Genomic DNA, 24,194 nt, shown 5'->3' on the forward strand with positions numbered 1-24,194 from the left:
TAAGTTAAGTAAGTAGAAGTAGTAGTAGTAGTAGTAGTAGTAGTAGTAAGTACGTAACGTACGTTACGTACGTACGTAACGTAGAATTGATTATAGAGNAGAGAGAGAGAGAGAGATATTTAGGCAACCAGTACGCATTTGGCAACTCTCCTCTATATTTATTAATATATTAATATATTAATCATTAATGTATCATTAAAATGTGAAATAAATAGTGAAAAATACTAGTATAAGTTATGATTAAAAGAAATTTAATTTAAAACTAAATAAAATATATTATCGACAAATTGATTAACATAATGATATCACGAAACGATATATTAATGATATTTATCAAAGATAATATTAATTGTCAGATTCAAAGTAATGTATACCTGTATAGCGATCATAACAGCGAGACCAAAAGCAAAAGAAACTTGTATCATAGACGGTCCAATCCCAGGAATATACGGCTTCATACTACCCATGCATGCTATGCACCCCAGAAAGACCAGAATTGAAGTTCCAATCAATTCTCCCAGGACAGCCATGAACTTGTCCCATGTGCTATCTTCCTCTTCCTCCGTCTTTTTTAGCCCTGAGATATCAACGAAGTTCCGTTATTATCATGTTCATAATTTACTGCATCGATACCAGTGATATTTCTAATTGAATTTATTGGTTTTATGAATTTTATTTCTCATGGAAAAGTACGAGCATTCCGTAATCACTTTTGATAAAAGATAGTACTTGTATCCCCCCCCCCTCCCCAATCGTAAAAGATTCATTTCTCAAAAAATATTTTTATAAATGATAAATAATGACGGAGTAATGAATTCTATTATTTTAATTTCTAAAATATAAATCAGCGAATATTAAATCATAAAGTTTAAATTATTAGAATCGTCAGACTGCACGAATAATTTCGTGAGACAATACGAACTGTCTCATGACGAGAAATAAAACATGATATAATAATTTTGTAATGAATGCACGTCACTTTCGTATCTTTGTGTAAAAGTATGAACTTGTTTAATCTGAGAGACTTTCCATGCTGTACTGTTATTTTCTTCATGCGATGGTTTATCAAGAATCTTTAATTATATAAAACTGCTGACTTGAATTGAGCCGAAACATTCGGTTATTATATAATATTTATGTAAGATTTGAAACAGATTCGATAAACCAGAAGTCTATACCAGTCGAAGCTGGATCTTTAATACTTAAATGCCTCGGTGATCTAAAAGCTTAGAACACTCGTATAGAATACAGAGAGATCTGGGTTCGACTTCCGGCCGAAATAATATTTTTCGCAATAATAAAAACGAGTTAAAATGAAAGGGTTACGAGCCAGAAATATAACGTACAGAAAAATTGATACATAAATAAAAATGTCTTATTTAATTATTATAAACTTTAATAAAACATTTGGCTAACAAATGTTTCGATCACGATTATTATCAATGTTTACAAAATTTGTCAGAACGATAAAAATATAACATATATCGATTTTTTCATTGATCATTTTTTTGTACGTTATATTTCTGGCCCGTAGCCCTTCTTTTTTAATTTGTTTTTTTTTATTAACATTTTTCAATATATTAACATCTTTATGATATGATGTCTGATTGTAGTGTCAAATTATTAAAATTGTTTGTTAATTATTAAAATTTAATTCACGATAGAGTAGTTTAATTGCATTTATAATCCGGAAAAATAATTCGGCGCGCAGTTTGAAAGACTACAATGATATATATACAGGTACATATATTAAGCATTAAAGATCCAGCTTCGGTATAGGCTTCTAGTTTATCGATTGTGCTCTCAGGTATGGTCTAAAATAAGATTCTTATGTGAAACATATGTTGTTGATAATGTAATCGCACTAACTATTGCGTATTAAAGCTCTTAATTGCCCGTTTTTTCTATTTAATATGAACTTGAGTTCTCATTATCGACTCGATCTCGTAAACATGCACTAGCAACGATGTTTAATTATAGAGCAACTATTATGCATACAAGGAGAATCTAACGACGGCATATTTTTATTTCTGTACATTACGTAAGCTGAAATCATTGAATGTATAATTGAAAAAGGTCAAGATGTAAAGGTTCGGTCATTAAGTGTAATCGTGTAACGATAATGTTTTTAAAGACAAACAATATAATACAAAGACCATGATACATACGCAGATTCAAATAGCCATCTATGCTTTCTCTTAAATCATTGATATTAGAATGATATATCTTTTCAAGTGTATCTTTATATATTGTAACATACAAGTATTAAAATGTGATGAGTATATTAAAATGTGAAATTATTCTGTTAATTTTTTATATTTAAAAAGAAAGAAAACTCAACTTTATCTTAATATTATCGTTCTTTTTCACAATTACCGTTAGGTATTAAAAATAATTTTTAGAATTATCTGCAATATACGAAATTAATTCAAAGTTAATTCTTTGTAAGACGATTGAACGATATTGAAGCAAATTGCTTCTTTTGAAATGTTGGTATTCAAAATTTGCAGTTTTTATGTCAAGTTCTCATTTGAGAAAATAGTCAATTGTTCTTTAATGAATTCTAAAAGTATAATAGTTTTCGGCGGAGAAGCGTTTTTGGATCGACAAGCAGGATAACTTGGACTGTCACTTTGTTGTAAACTTTCAAGTGGAAACTTTGTTCGCTCCACGTCGAATGCGATTACTACTGGTATAAACCTGGAGTGGGATGGGTCAACGTTGAATTTACATGAAAGCATTGGTAGAGTTATGCACATCGGAGGTCGATATTCAAGCGTTGTTGAGAACGTTGGACTTCAATAAGTATTCTCCACTGAATGTCGCTCCATTGAGCGTTTCCTGCTCTTTTTTCTTGACAAAATGGCATAGTTTCCTCTGACGTTCATAAAATTCATTCGACATTATTCTCACGGAGGCTAATAGTAAAATTTTCACAAAAAGAGGGGGAAAGTTTTTTGAAATTTTCGCTCGAGAAGCCGAAAGTTGAACTGAATCATAGTTTGCAACAATTAAAGTATGCCCTTTGAACAAGCTTACTATCGCGCTTATCATTTTATTGTATTATTTTGCCATGCAATTATTTCATTTCGTATATTTTAATTTAGTTTGAAATATTAAAGTTGAAATATTAAAGTTAAGTTAAATGCGTAATAAAGGAAATGAATAGTAGAAAAGGTTTCTTTTCCATTTTCCATGTTTTTTTGTTTCTGTCTGTGTGCGCTATATTTTAATATTAATACGAAATACATCAAACACTTATCACGTCTTGCATTAAAATTGTATGTATGTTGAATAATAATCTCGTCAATCGGGTCAATATTTCATCTCTCAGGCGTTTGCAAAGGAGTATTATTAATAGTTAAGTAATCTGCAGTCAGAGGTCAAAACTCATGACATTTCTTCTTGTTATGCAGTCTTGATTTTATAATGATCTATCATGCTAACAAAACATTATAAAATTGCTCAAAGTATATGTAATATTTTAGATTATTTTACAGAGCCTTTTTTAATATTATTTTAAATTTACGAGTGAATAAAGTTCACTTATTCCAGTTAATTTATTTAACATAAATCAACAATTATATATTTTTATTAATCATTATCTTTATTAAATTTTATTTAAATGTTATTCTTTATTCTGAAATCTTTGCGTACCACCATTTTTATCTCGTTGTTGAGAAAATCTTAGACTTACAGTATATAGTAAGTATATAGATATCTAGGAAGTAATAACATCTTGTCTTCTTTTTTATTTTATGCTAATTCAACGAAAATATTTGTTCTCTATATCAAGTATAAAATTGATCAATCTATTTATAATTTATGTGTGCGATGTAAAGATAAGCATTAATTAAATTATATACGGCGCATATATTGATTTAATCACACATTTGTTAAAAAAATATGCACGTGATTTTATTGTTTAACTGTTTAGTTGTAATTAACTTTCACGGTATCGAATGCAATATTCATTATCTTTTCGAAAAAGTTGATAAAAAGTTGATAATGTCCACAATGTTTCTATACGGAATACAAAAATTTATTAATTATTAATTTTTTTAATAATATTATTTTAATTATTATCTTTTAATTATTTATATATTACGACAACATATATTATTTTTTATGTACAATTTTCGATGCACGATGTAATATTTTAATACTTTTTAACGGAATTATAAAAAGACTATATAGATAATAAAGTTGGATCGAATACTTTTGCACATTTCTGTGTTTTAACATACGAGGAACGCGATTCAGGATATTCGCTATTCCATCCAACATCTTGTGAGAGAAATACTTCTGTGTTAATTTATAGTTGCCACATTGCCTTCGTATTGTGCTGCATCCGTGTTTTGCATTTCCTGAACGGATCATTCGGATCCGTTGTGCATGCTCATCGCCCAACTTCCACATTCATAAGATATTCATAACATACGGATGTCAATATCCTTCTGGTTTAATCGCGCTTATACATATACATATACATATCTGCCTGTATCTCTGAACTATGCATAGAGATGCCAACGCATGTTTGGCCTAGAATTACGGCCGAGTTCTCGTGATTAACCGTGTGTTGCACGGATATAATTAGAACCGTGTCGAACACGTGTCGTGTATGATTTCCATTAATATACAGACTCTGCAGTGAGACACTGGGGCCGATAGTGATCAGTCATTGACACTCGCGGATTAATCAGATTTCGATATGATAACAGAAACGTAATCCGAAGTCGTTCAAAGTTTAGCTTCTTAAAAACGGATACCTCGAATCGTATCGATTATAGAATGTATGGATATGTAATTTTGCAAGACAGAGGCAATAGATCTGTACAGAAATCTAAATCTACATTATTTTCTATTTTCTATTTTTAAAACAGAAATATTTATAAAAATGAAAATTTTAAATTAAATGTTTAGTTATTTAATTAAAGAATATATTTTTATAATGATTCCATACGGAAAGAAAAGCTAGACTTTTATATAAAATAATAAGTATGAAAATTTATGTGTTACAAATCAGAATGTTTAAACGTATATGTTTATAATAATAAGCTATCAACCGTTCACATGAGCGTCATCAACAGCTTACGTCAATAGCTTAATAAAAACGCTATTAAATAGTATTTTTTGCTTTTTCTCAGTTTTTGTTTGCGCATAATATTATAAATAAAATTTTTATTTAACGAAGAAAATGTACTTATTGTATAAAATCACTCAAATATCTATACATATAAAGAAATTTTAATTTCATTTATTTTCATTTATTGCTTATTTACGCTCTTTTTTATCTAATAATTTATATATAGTCGACACTTCTCAAACTGTTTATAGGAAAAAAAGTTTTGCTTATACTTCTTTCTAATTATGTTACAAAAGAAAGAAATTACGAAAGAAATAATCCACATGTTCATAAACACTGATCGGTCGGTAATTAATCGACATAAAGAAATTAGAACGTACAACTTCATGCGAGCTCTCTTAACGTTTCGCTAATTTATCACCGGTTAATGATCCCGATGGTCGTAAAGATGGTGAGGTACTGGTGGAATAAAGTGTAGAAAGCCATTGCGCGCGTGTTGTACATCAGGACCGAGTAGAAACTTGCGAGGAAAACACATGCGATCGCTTCAAAGCACGGCATATATATCTATATTCACGGAAATATATCTTCGCCAGAGAGACGTGCACTTTCCAAGTTCCACGTAACTCGAACGCGAGCATATCTCTAATCACTAATTAAAAAACCAAACTGCGGAGAACGGAGGCTGACGGTAATTAGCAGGAAAGTGCAGGAGCATAATTACGGATCATGAAAGTAATCAACAATTATATTCGCGAGATGAAATGTATTTATATGCGCTTCGTCTTCAATGCCTTCATCTTCATTTTTATTTTTAACAATTTAACTAACTGTAATTTAATGAAATTAAAATGAAATTGGAAACTATGTAAGTCGTGATGCAAGCAATCAGTCGGGGAGAAAAGAAAAAGAAAAACATTGAAACATTGAAAGGGACATATGTTGCTTGCATCAATGCGCTTTCATCGCACCATCTACGGTGTTTCTCATACAAATATAAATTAATGTTTCTCTCCCATGTTTGGAAAATCAGCATCAGTATACCGACTATGACACATGAGTTTACCAGCTATCGATAGTACGTGAAAAGACAGAAATCTACCGTATCTCGATTCACAGTGGATTGATAAAGCAGCAATATGCATTTCAGAATGTTCTATGCCGTAATATTCATGCATTCCTGTTATTTTTATGAGTTGCCTATTTTCAAAGTATAACATCAGAAGCTTGAATAATGTATATTAATTCTGAAATGATATATTTGACTCATTTAATGACCGAATATTGTAATTAAATATCTGTAATTAACTAATAGACTATAATAGCTCTAAACAGTATAGATTAATTATTACAATTTTTTATGAAATTATAATAATTTTATACGAGAAATATTTCAAATTCGATGTAACACATTACTTTCACTGTATATATTACATACAAAAAAACATTTTTCTAAGGTACTTTATAATTAAATTATATAATTTTTTAAATAATCTTAATAATTCAATAAAATTATTTTCAGACTTGTATCTATAGCTATCAAATTATTTATATATTTTTTAAATACTTTACAAAATTGTTCTTTTCGTTAAATAAATTTGTCTAATATCTTTTTGTTAAATAAATTTGTCTAATTAATAAAAGTTATATCACGTTTTATATTATATTACAACACAGGTTTCTTATGTTACTTTTACGTTTACGAAAAAATGTTTTTTACAGAAATTATGCGTTTCGCGAATTAGCTCCGCAGATTATACTCTTCATTATTGATCAGACTGTTTCTCGATGAAGTGAACTGCAATATTTATGAAACGTTGGCATTCTAAGAATGGATTTGGACATGGAGATAACCTGCGAAATGCATAATTTCCGTAGGGAAGAGGACCTTCGGCCACTTTTTATGAAAATCTTAAATAAAATGCATGTTTATAAAGAAAATAGTATAGAATAATAATATAGTAAAATAATAGTATAGTATAAAGAAAATAGTATAGAATAATAGTATAGAATAATAGTAAAATAATAGTATAGTATAAAGAAAATAGTACCAAGATTATATTTTAAATAATGTACGTTCTTAGCTATATGTTTGTATTTAAAATTTAGGCCAAAGCTAGACCATCATGGAAAATAATAAGAAATAATAATAAGAAAAAATAAAAAATGTCCTCCCTACAATGTAAGAGTGAACATTTTTCGTATAATATCAACAGATATACTACAACAATCTGTTTTCTTTGTATATTTAAATGGCATGATAATCCTGTGAATAAAAATAAAACATTATGATAGTGTCTGAAACATAGAGAGCTTCCCACGTTAAACCTAGAAGTCTGTTCGCGTTGCTTGAAATCTTCAAAAACTTTTGCATTTAAAATAAAATAAATATATTTTTGAGCGTTGAAGAAAAGAAAACAAAGATACTGAGTGCAAAAAGTGCAAGCAACGCGAACAGACCTAGGTTTGCGCGAATCTGCCTAACCAACTGGTACTCAAGGCTCCCAACCACTACATTGTTAAATAAATGATTGTTCAAGTTTTTTTAGCTTAAAGAAGCACGAATTAGAAAATAGCACAAGAATTAAAAAATAAACACACAAAATAATTACTTCTCGATATTCAAATCCTAAAGCACAAGACACAAACGTAATCACGCGTTGTAGAGTTAATATCATTCATCAGTGTTGCCATCGTGACAACTACAAACAGTCACAATGGCATTCTCCTAAATTTTACGTGGGAAGATTTAAAAGATAACGTCCAATCCTCTCGACTATCCAAGGATAGTCATTCTTCCCTATAGAAAGGATCTATGTTTTTCTTTGTTCAACGATAATTTTGACAAGTGATAAATTTAAATGCAAATATATTACAATATTAACTTCATAATGCTATATTATATCCAATTTGAGTTTTTAATCATTTCTACAGACCGTCTCTGCTTCTATCCAATATATTGTTAATTTAACTACAATAAAACAATGAAATTAAACAATTTAATCCAAGAAAGTATATTAAATTTGATTCAAATTTAATTCATTATTTACTGAGTGCATTCTTTAATTTAAATGTACTTTGAAAATAATCACACTTTTTAAATTAAATTTGCCCCTACAGATTTAATAGTGCAGAAAAAATAGATTGATTTATTTATATTTTGATACACATGGATGTAAAAATGTTATTTAACCCAAGGAATTAAATTATCATTTTTTCTTTGATATCTAACATGTGTAATGTTGATTATCATAATTATTAATTTGATTACGCATTACATCCATTAAGATTTTTGCATTCTAATTAATTTTTGCAATGTATCTCATAACTAGATAGTGTAGAACGCTTTATAACTGGATAGCATAGGATTGCAGAGAGGCAATTTATTTCGATGATCTACCACGGAAAGTATCAGAAAATTACCAGCGTACCGCAAATTTTAATGATCTCTAATAGCAATAGTACGCGAGCAGTGAAATTTCCATAAATCATTTACACTGAAAAGGTAGAAAGTTAGTTTTTCTTGTAGCGTACGACGCCGTACGATGCAATGATGACAAGCAAAGTACGTTTCATGTTTATAATGTTCGGTGAATTTCTCGCGTGAGGACTTAAGAAGAGAACTGACGATACGCACTTGTGCTTTCATCGTAAAAAAGGCATTTCTAATATACGATGTTTGTACATATATCAATGATCAGAAAAATATTATTTGCTCAACTGGCTACAATCGATGTTATTAAAATGATAAGATAACGTTAATGTCATTAATTATCTTTTTTACGTTTGTGCATAGATGTGCATTTAAGAGTATGAATTAAACAGTGTCTTATTTGAGACGACAAACAATTCACGATTAATTTATTTTATTTAATAATTTATGTTTCATATTACTCATTGTAAAAATATTACTTATTGCAAACACAAGTTTTCGTCATTTTTAAATTTATGGGATAATTTTTTATTTTATTCCACGATAATGTTGATAAGAGAACTTGAATGTAAAATATATTACGTCGATTATTTTAATTATCAATTTAATTATTTTAATTACCAATTTATTATGCATTATATCCGTTAATTAACCGATGTTAATAAACTTCCTAAACTTTAGCTAAAGTTATATGTGACTGTACCTGCTGTGTAATTACAATTTGTAATTGCGCTCATCATAATTTGCATGAATAAGGCGTTTTACTAATTAACATAATTAGCTTTCCAATTCATTCACTAATGGAACCTGTTAAACTTTTGCTAGGAATTTTGATCGTTAGATATAAAATCGCTCGATATGAAAGTATAAGCTTGTTCGATGCGATATAACATCGTTCGCTATTACTGTGTGAAAGTACTGAAAATCCGCGCGATTGCCTCTGACCAAGTAACATTTGCTAATGACTGACCGGTCGGCTGACGATGACATGGTGCCTTATATAATGTCTGCGGAATACACGTACGATTTGTGTAATACGGTTTTTTTGTGACGTTAAAGTATCCAATAGTCATCAATCTGCAAATTGCTCTATGTACTTGCATCGCAACGCGCTCATAAAGACAACGTTATTCACGCAGAAACACACGACTTCGTTCGACTGTGAAATACGACCGAATGATATCGTAACAGATTCATCGCGTGAAATACGATCAGCCATCGTAATGATCTGTTGTTACTTCGATGCGATTCTTTCCTGTATATCTCGGCAAAGCCATTGTACTTGATTTTCACAAATTTTCAAAGACTAATAGACGAAATTTCATGCATATATTTTTTGGAAAATAAAAAACAGATTTTTACTTTTGCATTTTTTCAGTAAATTTTTTAGTATTTGCACGAGTTTCTTAATCCTCCATTTGCAATATATTTTTTTACACAACCGAAATTTTCTCTCAAATTTCGCTGAAATAAAGGGCGAAAATTGCTCCTCTTAAAATATCTTATTAAAAAATTTACCAATTAATGTAAGAGATATTAAAAAAAATTCAAATCTTTTAAATTCTATTTTGAAATTTTAAGATAAATAAAGTCAATTCGGAAAATTTATAATATAATTAATTCTCTGTCTGTAATATTATATTTTTACTCTCTTCACAAATTCACAATTTTTTGTTGTTCTAAGTTATCAAAAAATAATGAATTTTTATTTTTAGGACTAATTATATTATAAACTTTCCGAATTGACTTTATCTATCTTAAAATTTCAAAATAGAATTTAAAAGATTTGAATTTTATAAATGTATACGAAAATCAGATATTTCAAGAAGATACAATAATTTTAAGATATTCTGTGTAAACTTTAACTATTTAAAAAAATGTCAACAGCATTTTTTTGTCTTGGGAAGTAAAGATAAATTTGCTTATATGTCGTCTTAGAATCCAGATTTGATCAACGGAGCGGTTTTCTCAGGAATATTTTTCGCACGTACATAATACTCGGATACCATGAATACCATTAAAACATAGCGCCATTGAGTATAGTTGATGGCGTTACGTGGCGTGCAAACAAAGACACATAAATATTAATTTTTTTTTCCTCGCCAAACGAGGATAGAAGACGCGCGTGTCCATGCAAGTCGCAGAGCTGTCGTATATTCGAGCGTGCATATAACCTGCATATGCATTTCTCATGGGATATAGTAGGAATCCTCTGAAACAATAGAAAATGGCTTGGTAATCGCATCATGGAGAAATTCCAGGTTTATGCTGAGAGACACGGACGAAAGGTTGTTCGTCGATTAACTATCGTAAACGTCGAAATGCATGAGAGCAACGCGCAAGAGCAGATGCGCTTTTCTTTACGTTACGCATATTTTTCTTCAGCTTTGATTGGCTGAAATGGATGAATTGCGGAATACATTAAACGGATAGCAAGTTCTAATTGCTTAATCTTGCAGCTGCTTTAACGCAGGGACACTTTCTCTCGAGAGCAAACGTTATTTCCCGTTATTTGCGAGAATTTTGCGATAATAATTGCAATAATAGTTTAACAAAGAAAGGAAGAAATTGCTGGATTCGATTAATTGCTTAATCTTTCAAATTGTCAGTTATTAGCGTGCAGAACGAGCAATGATTAGCAATGATCGATAATTATCGTATAATTATACACGCTTTCGTATAGTATTATGCACCATCAAGTGTCACAATCGATTAGATTCACCGATGTAACAATGTCAACAATAATTCACCCATTCAATGCGTTGGATAAAACAATTTCTTGATACGTGCCGGAAATGCAAAACGATTGAAATATTCATAACGCAAATGAATTTTTAACATATATTAATATGCACATGAAATAATTAAGGGCGCGAGTAGCTTATTCACACTCTGAGGCCGACATACGCGGTTTTTTCTGCGTTAAGAACATTGTTCTATCTTAGGATTAAAAGCATTAATCACCTTTTGGAAGACAATGGTAAATTGAGAATATCTTTGTTATGAGCACCTCTTCTGAAAAAAGGCCGTTCAGATCTGGCGTTAAAACTAGGTTCCATATATCACTGGATATATTAGGTGTGGGAAAAAGTTCGTAGCGTTTTTCCCATTAAATGTAATAATATGTATACATAAGTCACCATGTCTCTGACAAAGAGATGACGGAATGAGAAGAGATACAAAACATAAAAATATTTAAAGGCTCAAATAATTAAAACTAGATAATAACGATATAGAATTACGTGCTGAGGTGCGTTATGGTGCTATAAAATTATGAAATTATAATCATTATAAATTATATATTTGTTATAAAAATATAAACATTTTGATCTTTATCGGGTTATTTTTAGTGTATATTGAAAAACCAGAGCAGGAACTATTAGAGTATGACGAATGAAACACTTGTTTCATGTAAAAAATTTAAAGAAGCGACGCAAAAATGACAATATAAAGTTCTATACTTATATTTTAATCCATATATAGAATCGTAGGGTTGTATAACAACTCACATACATTCATGTAGGGTTCCATACAAATTTATACATGAATGTGTATGACCATGCATGGTTGCATAACAACACATACATTTATGTAGGGTTCCATACAAATTCATACATTGTACATGACTATGCATGGTTGTAGATAACCTGTATACATTTATGTATGATTCCACAGAAATCCATACACGAATGTATGGATGTATATAACTATGAATGGTCGCATGACAACACGTATACATTCATGTAGAGTTCCATACAAATTCATAAACGAATGTACATCATGCATCGTCACATAACAACATGCATACGTTCATGTATGGTTCATACAGAATCGTACGTGAAATACATATTAGGTGTAGTAAAAAGAAATCCATTATTTTTCCAATCAATTTCATGCAAAAATAATGGATTTCTTTTTACTACATCTAATATATGATCATGTACGAATATACACTCAATCATCCCATGATCATATATTAGCATTCAAAATTATACATTATTTAATGCCTAATTTTGTGTGTTCATATACTATATAATTATGTACAATCAAGAATGGACCGTTTTTTTCCCGAGAAATAACTAAATTTCTCACAAATCTTATGGTTGGTATAACATATGTGTTCAAATGTATGAAAGATACAATAAGAAACGATAATAAGAGATTAATATTCTTTTCTTTGAAATTTTACAGCCACTCAATTTGTCTATGCAATTATCATAAGTGTAAAAATTGATATATACACGTCCTTATTCATAAATACTTAACAATTAAAATATAATGATGTCTTTCATTATTAAATAAATAAAAACATGAACCTGAAGAAAAGCCATCACCATTATTATTACAATGTAAGTACTATGCAGACAATTTAACTGATACTTATTTCTCGAATGAAAATTGATGCAAACGAGCAAGAAGAAAAAGAAAGGAAGGAATGGTTAATTCTAGGTGGAAAGGGAAAAAGAAATTGGAAGGAGAAGTTAAGAAAGAGATAACAAGTTTAGAATCGAAATATGAATCCGAAAGCAATTATTGTTTTGCTTGTTCAAGCCATATCACAGTGAGTCAGGATCTCAAAAACATAACCAAAAAAATGAAGGCACTCTTTAATTTTTATGAAAATTGTATATAGAGGTTTTCGATCGCTAATTACAAATCTAAAGTCGAAATAAAAAAACAAAATGATGGAGCCAATGGCGGGTGTCCATGTTAGAAAAATGTCAAAACTATGATTGGGATTTTTTATATTGCTGATCATCAATATGGTGAGTGCATTGTTAAAAAGAATTCTTATTTTAAACATTTCTTTTGAAGAAGAGAAGGTTCTAAATTACAAACTATTATTATTATAGTTATAATATTATTTAATATTATTTAGTCAAATATTTATTTATTAAAATTTTTTTTATTCAAAATAAATTTTTGTTTTTCATTAAAATGAAAATTTCTTTTCTTGATAACTTCATAATTCTGACACCTAACCTTGAAACATATATTTGCGTAAAGCATGCATAGAAGATTGAAACGCAACAGAGATGGAAAAGAAGGATATAGTAGTTGAAAAAGAAGAGGCATAGAGAGAAAGAAAGTGTTGAGAAAAAGAAAAAGAAAGGAAAAACAAGGGAGAAAGAGTCGAAAAAAATGTATATAATTAAGAATACACACGCACGCACGTATACATTGAGAAAACTGTCCAGTGCTTTTTGATTGGAAATAACTGTTCTAATGCTTTCTCTGATCAATTTCGATCGAATTCAGGATTATTCGATTAAGTGACAAATACCTTTAGCTAATGAAATATAATTTCCGATTACATGTGAAGAGAATATAAACCATCTATCATATTTCTATCTGATAAAATTTCAACGGATAAACCTACAACTTGATCAGACATTAGATTTGAATGGATAAAAAGAGAGTATTTTATCCGATCAAGTTTGATGTCATCAATTGGAAGGCGCTGGCCAATCATAGAATAGTTGGTCACGTGATCAGCGATTGTTTCCATAGGCTCTCTAGGCTCTATGGCATTACTTTCATGTTGAGGTCAAGCGAACACGTGTCTCTAGCGCGAATATCTATTTGATTTTTATTACGTGTCTCTATTTGATTTTTATTACGTGTCTCTACTTGATTTTTATTACGCATTCGTTCTTATTCTTGACTACAATATTATTGCAGTATCGAAAAAAAATATTTCTTCGACGAAATTTATCAGGATATAAACAGTGCTTGAAACTATGGAAGTTAAGGAACAAATAATCCACATTATTATAAGTAAGTAAACTTTTTTCTTGTATAAAAATTTACATGTTAAATGATCAATGTTTGTATATTCAACTGTGTATAATTTGATTTAATCAGTTAACGTTGTCCGATAAAAAATATATGCATGCAGGTATTTGATCGGACATAATGTGATGGAAATAATTTCAATTCAAAAGGTGATGAACGGATATTTCTTATTGAACATTTCGATGAATTTATTTCCGATTAAATGTATGATCGGATTTTAAATAATCGGAAATAGCCATTTGTTACTTTTTGAAAGGATAATCCGATTATTATGATTGGAAAAAGCCTGGATATTATTCTCAGTATAAAATTTATATATCTATATACGATATATCCCAATTTAATATTCCTGATTTAAAAAAGACAAAAATTCTAATATCAAAATGTCAAGGCTATAATAGTTTTTAAATTAATAGCGGTTAAAATTAACTAATCACAGAACTGACATTTTACGTGCTCAGGAACAATACATCATACAAGCGGATGTTCGTACGCCTACGTTCATGTAAGATTGAAATAATAACGCATACAATAATATTGAAATACTTTACGTTTAAACATAGAAAATAATTATATATGCAGTGTACATAACATAAAATTATTACATTATTATTATTTTTAAGTCAGGTATATGTTATTAAAACTTCGGTCGTAAATTGTGGGATACCTTGCATAAGAAGGACATGTGGACGTGTATGAACATATTTTATGTATAATTACAGTTTATCTAATAAAAGTGTGGTGGACCTAATGTATAGAAAAATTTAATTAGCAGAATTTTAAAATACATAAATACATTCTATTTTATTATAGCCGGAATGCAATAACATCAATAATGTGTTCAGTCAAAGAAACACAGTTTCGAAGCGACACTCATGCGGCACTCATGCCGACCATATATTTTGCTGTGATAAAAATTTAACGACAATTAAATTTTTTTTTTGCAAAATATCAAGGAGAAACATCTTCTACGATTGGCGCAATTTTGGAATACAGTTTTAAAAAACTATTATATATACCGACCATACTTTCAGACAGATTATATAATGTTTATACAATATGTATAATGTTTATATACAATATGTTTATACATATTTATATATGTTTATGTATTGTATTATATGTTTATATATATTTATATATGTTCATACATGAACAATTTTTTACCAGGGAGAGAAAAATAGACACAGAGGACTAGCAGAGACAGAGGCATTTGCACATAGTATACTACAAAAATTAGCATAACAATTAAACTGGCACTTCGTAGCAGCTAATTTTCGTTGATTCTGCTAGATATTATAAAGATGTGCATAAGTCTTTTACTATTATTGGCGTAAATCAATCACAACTATTCTCTAGGTTTTTAAAATTTACATATGAAATATTGCGATGTTTTATATAATATCTATTGTTGCATGCAACAATATATAATACATAATATATAATACAATATTCTACTTACTTCTACGAATAGCCTGCATGTTATAAAACTGAAATTGATTCAGTATTACGAAGTTATACACTTTTGCACGAGGACTTTTTCTTAACGATTTTTTCGCAGCTGCTATTCTTACGAAGGTCACCATTCAAACTGAATTTTGGAGTCAGATAGAAGGGACGGACCCTTTTCTCATCTCTCATTCGGCCATACAATAGCCGAACTATCAATGTAACCAACTCAAGTATTCAAAACTCGTAACTTGAAAGTTTATTTTTGAGATTTTGGCAACGTTTTCTGGCAACGGGATTCTAGCCACATTCTGTGCGTATCGTTGTATCTTCTTTTATAAATTATCTTATAAATTATGCGAAATTAATCTTTTTATATAGGATGTTTTATTACTCAAAATTTAACATCATGTTAATTGAACTTATAGTTATTTTCTATTCAATGGTTAGTAACAATCGATCGTTAGAGATTCGTTTTTTTATTATATATACATTTATTATATAGATCTCGTGCTCTGGTTCTCGATTGTCTTTTTGTCTGTCCTATGTAAGTTACATTACAATTATGTCAAGTTATTTTATACATTATACCGAAAAAAAGATTGCTGTGAAATATTCAAAAATTTAGCTAGATATAGATCTAATAATTTTAATAAAATCATTTTTTTAGATTGTCAAAATAATTACATAGAAAATGTTTAAATTGGTTGCTAAAATATCCAATTTTTTTTTTATCATATGCTTAAATTTCTTACATAATTATTTTAATGATTCAACAAAATTATTTTCAGATCAATATTTAAATTTTTAGATATTTCAATAAAATCACTCTTTTCGTGTAGACAGCCCGATGCATCGGTGAGGAAATAAAAGAATGTTATCTTGATAGTCATTACATCATCAGTGTACAGTTGCAAGAATATACCTTGTAATAAACGAAATGCCGCGAGGGGAAGTGAAAAGTATACACAAACACAGTAGTCTTTTCTGTACCCGGAATACACACGAGATTAACACGTGTATCACGTATATCGTGTTGCAAGTATGACAGTAGGTCAAGTTCGCGGTGAATGGCCGGAGTCCAATGGTTCTCAAGTGTCACGTCAGACTTGTTACGCCAATGTTCTTTCAATTTGTTGCAAGCGAAGCATCAATTAATAAAGAAAAAAAATTAACGGTATTTTCATATGCGTACTTGTTACTGATCTGCTCGCAGATCCTTTGAATTTTTTTTTTTTTCGAGAATCTATTGTGTTGAAAAAAAAACATTGACACGAAATACTACAAGTAACCGCTTTCTATGAAATGGTCTCTATTAAAATTTAAAATACAATTGAAAAACGTTTGAATGAATAATGTTTATGAATCATAGAGAAATATCTCTGAGGTTTCGACCATTTAACAATTCTCGAAAAAAAATATCCAAATTAAACTTTTTGTCTATTTTCATTTATCGATTAATGCCAATCTTATTGTGAATTACATTTGTTTACATTATATAGTTTATTCGAGTTAATTTTAATTACTTTAGCACTCATTAATTTTATTATGATATTTTTTTTGTAAATATTACATCTAAATATTATCATAAATTAATAACGTCTATTTCAAGAGAAAGTTTCTCTCTAAAAACATTTACGAAAGCATGGATAAATAATAACATCTTGTTACTACAGTACAAAGGACATTGTCTCACATTGATTGCATTCCCACTGCTAGTATTTTGTTATCTATCCGCTACATCGTCACACGATCGGAGTGGAAGTGGAGCAACTATCGTGAGAACGGATAGAAAGGAAGTAAAATCGGTTAAATTACAGCGCAATTGTCACGATAAATCGTAATGCAAGGAAGAGTCAAACTCTGGATTTCCTGAAACCCGAGAATATTGTGATGTACTAAATTTTCTCAGAGCATCTCTTGTTTGATTCTACGGATTCCAGTCTGGTAATAATTATGTCTTTTCGGGAATCTGAAGCAGTTTCTGCGTCGAATAAGATTATTTGTGAATTCCCGAGATTCCAGCGAGCGCGAATTGAAATGTAAAACGAAGTGATTATGATAATCGTGAAAGATAGAGAACGTATTACTTTCATCTCCAATTTATAGTCTTATCTACAATAAAATCGAGGAAAGATAGTTGCTACTTGTTTCTACAGATATATCTCATAGTTCCTTTCATTACTCCTGTCACGAAATTACATAAAGCAACCGCGATTCGGTCAAAAGTTATTTTGCATGCATTAGCATAATTCGATTTATCACTAGTCGCTATACGGACTGAACTCCTTTAAATCTGGTGACACGGCGCGAAATATTTACTGCCAACGTTGATGTATTTGCACTGCAAATATTTCGTAGTAACGTAACTTACGTCAGAGAAAAGTCAGCGTAGAAAATACGTACCTACAGAACATTTTAGAACGCCCACTGAATCCATCATACTACATATTTTCATAAAAATAACGAAATGAGACTTCCGCAAGACGAGCGCAGCGCGGCTCACATTTTCAAATTGACAGTTTTATTACAGCAACTATAATATAGTGTACTGTAACCCAATAATGGATGATATAAGACTGTAATGACGAAGGTTTCTCAATTGCGAACGTGAATCATTAACGATATTGCCGACAGCATAATGCAAGCGGCTCTTAAACGATGAAAAGTTTTAAAATTTTCTTTCGTCAGATCGGATATATGTAATGTTATCCTTCGTTCCGGAAATTGTTCTACCTTTATGAACACACTCGCGTCATCATCGTGCATGATCCGCCGCTCGAACTACTTTCTATGCCGAGTACAAGACAAAGAAACTGCTCCATTATTCTGTCTTTCCCGTTAAATTTGCCTGTGTCTTTTCTTTAAATTCTTATTTTAGAAATAATGCAAATTTTGCTGAAAGAAATTTAAAGTACATTTCAGTTATACTCTGAAAGATTTCATAATATTTCGCTGTCTTTTATCTTAAATAGACATCTTAATTTAAAAAGAAAGTCAAATTTGAATTAAAAAGCCTTTAAAAGACAACGGAGTCTTTTTATCTTAAACGAATGGACATCTTAATTTAAAAGAAAAGCCAGAATATTTATTACGATATGTTTTGATCATTGTTGGTGTTTTTATTTACAGCCTATGAAAATGCAGATATTTGTGAGTTGTTCGCATTTCGAAAATTATTTGCATCAACATGGCTAAAGTTTCTGTTTACTATATCTGTTCATAATGACGTCAGAGGAAAAAAAATGCAATAAAAATATATTAATATGGAAATATGTTTCAAAATAAAACAACATTTTGCAATCAATAAAACCGATTCATAAAATATACCAAAATCTCTTTTTTTATTTCGTTAATGAATAACCATATATCTGGAAATGAATTATGTATAACTAAAGATAAAATAAGCTATGTCGACAGCTGCGACAAATTATCTATCAAATTAATATAATATATCAAAATAAACATGATTTAATTTCTGAATTATAAAGATAGTTTTCAGTTATATTTTATACATAAGTCTGTACATAGTACAGACTTATACTATTGAGTACAAATGTTGTTTTATTAAAAAAATGTTTCTATTCAAATATAATTTGCAAGAATTTTTGTATATATCTTCTCGCTTCTGATGTCACAATCTGATAGTAGTGGTGAATGAATAAGAGTCTTAAACAAGTTGCTAACTATTTATCGCAGAATTCTACGGCAAGAGATAGGGATTTTGAGATAGTGCGTGACCCGCATCCAAATATTTGTTCCTTACAACACACAGCTCGCTATTAAATTTAAATTAATTCCTAAAGATCCATCGCACGTATTTTCGTGATTATAAATCAGGTTTACATCGCGATCGTGCGGGTGAAAGTACACATGGATAACTTAGTATTCCGCATACGGTATCGTTTCCCTAGATTTTCTCAGGAAGATAGAATTCGCAAAAAGCTATTCGGAAATAATCAATTCCACTCACTAGCATCTTCTTTTTTTCATTAGATCCGAGATTTTTGAATGAAGCCATTGTGAGGAGCACGATGTTCAGTGGAAATAATGCCAGTTAATTAACACCTCATAGATATAGATACACTATGAAACGTGTAATGAGCTAGACGATAAAAAAGAAATCAAATCATCTAAAATTAAAACTTGAGCATGCCATTTTCCTCGCTCGCAGAATAGAGGAAAGGCTGAAAAGAAGTGTTATCCTTACGCGCCTTGCTCCATGTATAATTATCGTCTAATTTCGTTAGCCTGCGTACGATGTCTCGTAAAAATGTCCGAGTAGCCGCATTTTCTGATGCGATTGCATTATGCACTTTCTTTTTCTTAGAGAAACGATTCTAACGACCGAAATACGCTTAGAAGAAGAACGTAGCCCACTTTCTAGATCAAATGCGCCAAGTGCGTTGATCAGAAATTCTCGCTGTGCACAATGGTCGAAAGTAATAAAAACTTTTGCATTTTGTATTAGAAAAAGTAAAGCGAGAAAGAAAATTTTGTTATTCATTGCTATTTTAATGAACGTGAGAGAAACATATTATATATATAAATAGACACTGTGGATGCTGTGAATAAGTTAAACTATCCCTACTTTTACATCGATCAAACCGCTACTAAAACATTATTGCATCAAGAACACTGTAAAGTCGCGGGTTTGAAACATTCATTATTACTGGAAATGAGAAAAATTTTTTTTCTTCGATCCAAGAACGTCGCCCGCATAATAATGCACAGTGCAACTTCTTCGGTACGAGGGTCTTCCAATAACATTACTTACACACGAAAACCTAATTTTCCGGATCACCGAGACATCCACCTCGTATCAAGGGTGTCTTCGATACGATGAAATGTGCAACGGAAACGCAGCGCGAAAGAGAGAAATTCCCTCGAAGTCAAATCCGATTTCCGACCCAATTTTCAGGCCGAAGGATGGTGCTTCTAGAGCTCTTAACATGCGTATAATGCAAGCCTCCGCTTTCTTCTTTCTTTCACCGAGAAAGAGCTCGGCGCGGCGAGAAATATTTCGAGGAATAGGAGGTCGGTTGCTTCGCGAAGGCAGTCGATCCGCGAGTTTAAGGTCAATCTCGAAAGCAGAAACGAACGATCGTGCGCGAAGCCTTTCCATCTTATTATACGATCAATCCCTTCTATGCAACACATATATCCTTTCCTTCGCGTTAGACTTTTTCACGAAATCTCCTCTGCGTTTCTATTCCCAGATTCAATAAGATTCCTAAAGTTGTAAGTCTTTCACGGAGAATCGCGAATTATATGTCAATAAGAAAAATTGAGATTTAAAAAAATTTTATTCCTTTGGACACGTTCGAGGATGTGCAGGATTTGTCAGAATCTATATTTTGATGATACATAAAAAATTAATACAAAAATACTTTGCTTCTAGCTCTCAATAATCTTTTTTTATCTCATAAAATATTTTTTTTCTCTTCGTTACGATTAACTAATTTCTACAACTTCCGTTAATTAGAACTTTGGCAGAATATCACATTTAATATAACAATCACATATAACATAATAATATTTAGTAATTTTCTTATACAGGAAATCTTTTTACGCTCTTCTCTGAATTTTTTCAAATTTCTTTTCTTAGGAAAATAGTTACGAGTATCTTGTATATAATAACAATAACAGTATTAGAGCACTATATACATTTCATATTTAATAATCGTACTTTGCCTATACTTTCTTCAGAAAAAAATAAACGATGATTTTTTACAAAACCCAATATTTTTCCCATTCAAAATCAAGAATGAAAAGAAGATTCTAAGCTTTAAAATATCCAAAACAATATAATTCATTAATATAAAAAAACGCTATTTATGTGATAACAGAATACTCCATTCCCTAAAAATTTTTGAATAAATGCGTTCATATAGTACGCGTATCATTGATGAACGGAAATATTCTTACAACTGAATGTTTGATGAAATTCGATTACTTTACGCGCAATAAGTAGCATGATAAATATTAAGACAACAAACGAGCAATTAATCGTCGCGAAATCAGATGATATCTAATTAAAAGTTCAGAATCTCTTTAGATTGATATATGTATTCCGTGCGCGAATAGCTGCAAGGTAAGTTCCACCTTCTAATGGACGAGATACTCTATGAATTATAATGAAATTCGTTTCAAACGTTTTACGAGAACGAAAATTTGTCACTGGTCGACTTAAAGCGTGTACGCGCCATTATTCATTTGATCGCGTTGATATTCTTCAGCGTGTTGCACCATTTTTTTTTAACATTTCTGCGATAATATTTCGCTATTCAAAATAAAATTGAACTCAAAATTAACTTCGGAATTTTATACAGAAAAAGATTTGTGATTTTTTATGCGAAATCCGCAAAGATTCGTCACTCGACTTTGACTCAAAAAGAGAAAAATGTAAAGATATGAACAACGTAAAAATGTAACAACAAGATTTGTGACTCGATTTTGGTTCAAAAATAAGAGAACGTAGAAATGTAGGATAATGTAAAAATGTAATACAACAAGATTCTAATTTTTTTTTAGAAAAACTTTAAAAATATCACAATCAGCTGACGATTTAAAATCGCACGATTTATAAATCGCTTTTATTATTCTTTATCATTATTATTAATTGAAAGTACATAATGAGCATGTATATCATTTTTAGAAGAATATCTGACGCTTTGCAAAAAATCTATAAAATTCCTGAAATCAAGCTTCTAATTTTACAGATCATGCGTAAAGTAAAATAAAATTCCCGAATTTTGCGTCACAAAAATTTTTCTAAAACAATCGACAATTAATTCTTATTGTATTCGTCGAATTATTCTTAGTTTCTTAGAAACAGGACTTTTATACTTTCAATTTCTTAATCTACATATTCCGTTATAATCACCGTTCATTCATACTCACAGGATGCTTTCAGCTTCTCCTTCGCCGACCATATTGCACCATTGGACCTGAACGTGATGCCGATACTTTTGGATTTTCCAGCAGAATTTTCCATGACACCCTGTGGCGATATTATCGAGATACCATTTTGCTCCATTGTGTAATTAAACGATTACTGAAAATAGAACATAGTAACGTTATAATTTTGGAGCCTAATGCAAAATATTGACGCCACAATTTTATCTTATCTACAATATGATAATAAACTGTAAAAATCACCCCTTGAGTCCATTGTACTCTTATTTGAAGAAATATTTGAAGAAACTGCGACCAGATGATAAAAATGACAGATGCAAATAATTTTGTGAATATATGTTTTCTCTGGTTATCTTTTTATCAACAAACTACATATATGCGCGTTATAATACATACATATATGCGCGTTTTAAAATTAATTAACTTCTATCTGATCTGATAAATTGTAGTGTAATTATAATAAACTATGTTAAATTCTAGAAAATTTAAAACCCAATTGAATTCTAGGAATTTTTTGTTAATTTTGCTAATATTCACGAAATCCATTCGTTACCTTCTGTTCTTGTTTCCTATAATTTGATAAGTTATATATAATAAAAGGGTAAATAAAAAGGTTGACTTTTCGTTGATTTTGTAGCATTAGCATATCTGCTATTCTGCTACCAGTATCACCTTACAAGTGGAGGCAATCGATAATAGCAAATATCGTTCGTTATCTGAACCTGATACGATTTGTCGGAATTAAATTGTGAGATTAAATAACCGAGATATATTACCGTGCAAATATTAAAAAGATGGGAATAAATTAAAATTTGGGGGAAATTAATTAAAATCGCCAAGCTATCAGTCGAATTTCGACGCTTTGCCCATAAATAGTTAAATCGTCTCACGATTGCGAAACACAAACATCATATTCGTATCCGTGATTCAGCATGCATATAAATTATGATTAACCGATCGATTATGGCTTATCATCGTCTTTACATGAAATATATTACTGTTATTACTAACAATAAGTATTTTAACTCATGCAACTTATACGCGCGAATATCTAATCTTAAGAAATTATTATGAATATTAAGCAACAAAAATGAAAAAAAATAAAAAAATATCTATTAATTAATTTTGTTTAATCCTTTTTTTCAATCTCATTTTATTACTCAAATTTCGCACTCAATCTTTTGATGTTTTCAATTATATAATTTTCGATATCATAAAAAAAAATGCATTTCTGTGATGTCTATAATTTACATACGTTTTTTATTATAAATGTTATAAATTCTAAAGGAATATAGTATCTACTAAAAAAGAATTGATAGCTTTTAGCTAATTTAGCTTTTAATTAATTAAATTAAATTTGATGCGCTCTCAAAGATCTTTCGATAAATCGATTGAAGTCAGAACTTTTGATAACCATCAATTTACATATCGCGGTGTCATATATATATTATGCATTTCTCTAGTTATCTTTTTATCAAGCTGCTATTACATATATGCACGTTTTAAAAATTT

The 24,194-nt window shown here is 30.1% G+C and overlaps 1 protein-coding gene across 1 annotated transcript in view; it reads right to left on the reverse strand.

Moving 5' to 3' along the window:
• LOC105622123 (aquaporin AQPAe.a-like) overlaps window positions 1-22,803 on the reverse strand; it is a 25,647-nt gene extending 2,844 nt beyond the window's left edge. The window contains exons 1-2 of the mRNA XM_012203556.1: window positions 22,668-22,803; window positions 375-577 (exon numbers count right to left, since the gene is read on the reverse strand). Of these exons, the coding sequence (XP_012058946.1) occupies window positions 375-577; window positions 22,668-22,803 (339 nt within the window). The remainder of the gene's footprint in view (window positions 1-374; window positions 578-22,667) is intronic.
• Window positions 22,804-24,194: the final 1,391 nt, after the last annotated feature.

This window comes from Atta cephalotes (assembly GCF_000143395.1).
Source record: "Atta cephalotes unplaced genomic scaffold scaffold00040, whole genome shotgun sequence".
NCBI lineage: Eukaryota > Metazoa > Arthropoda > Insecta > Hymenoptera > Formicidae > Atta > Atta cephalotes.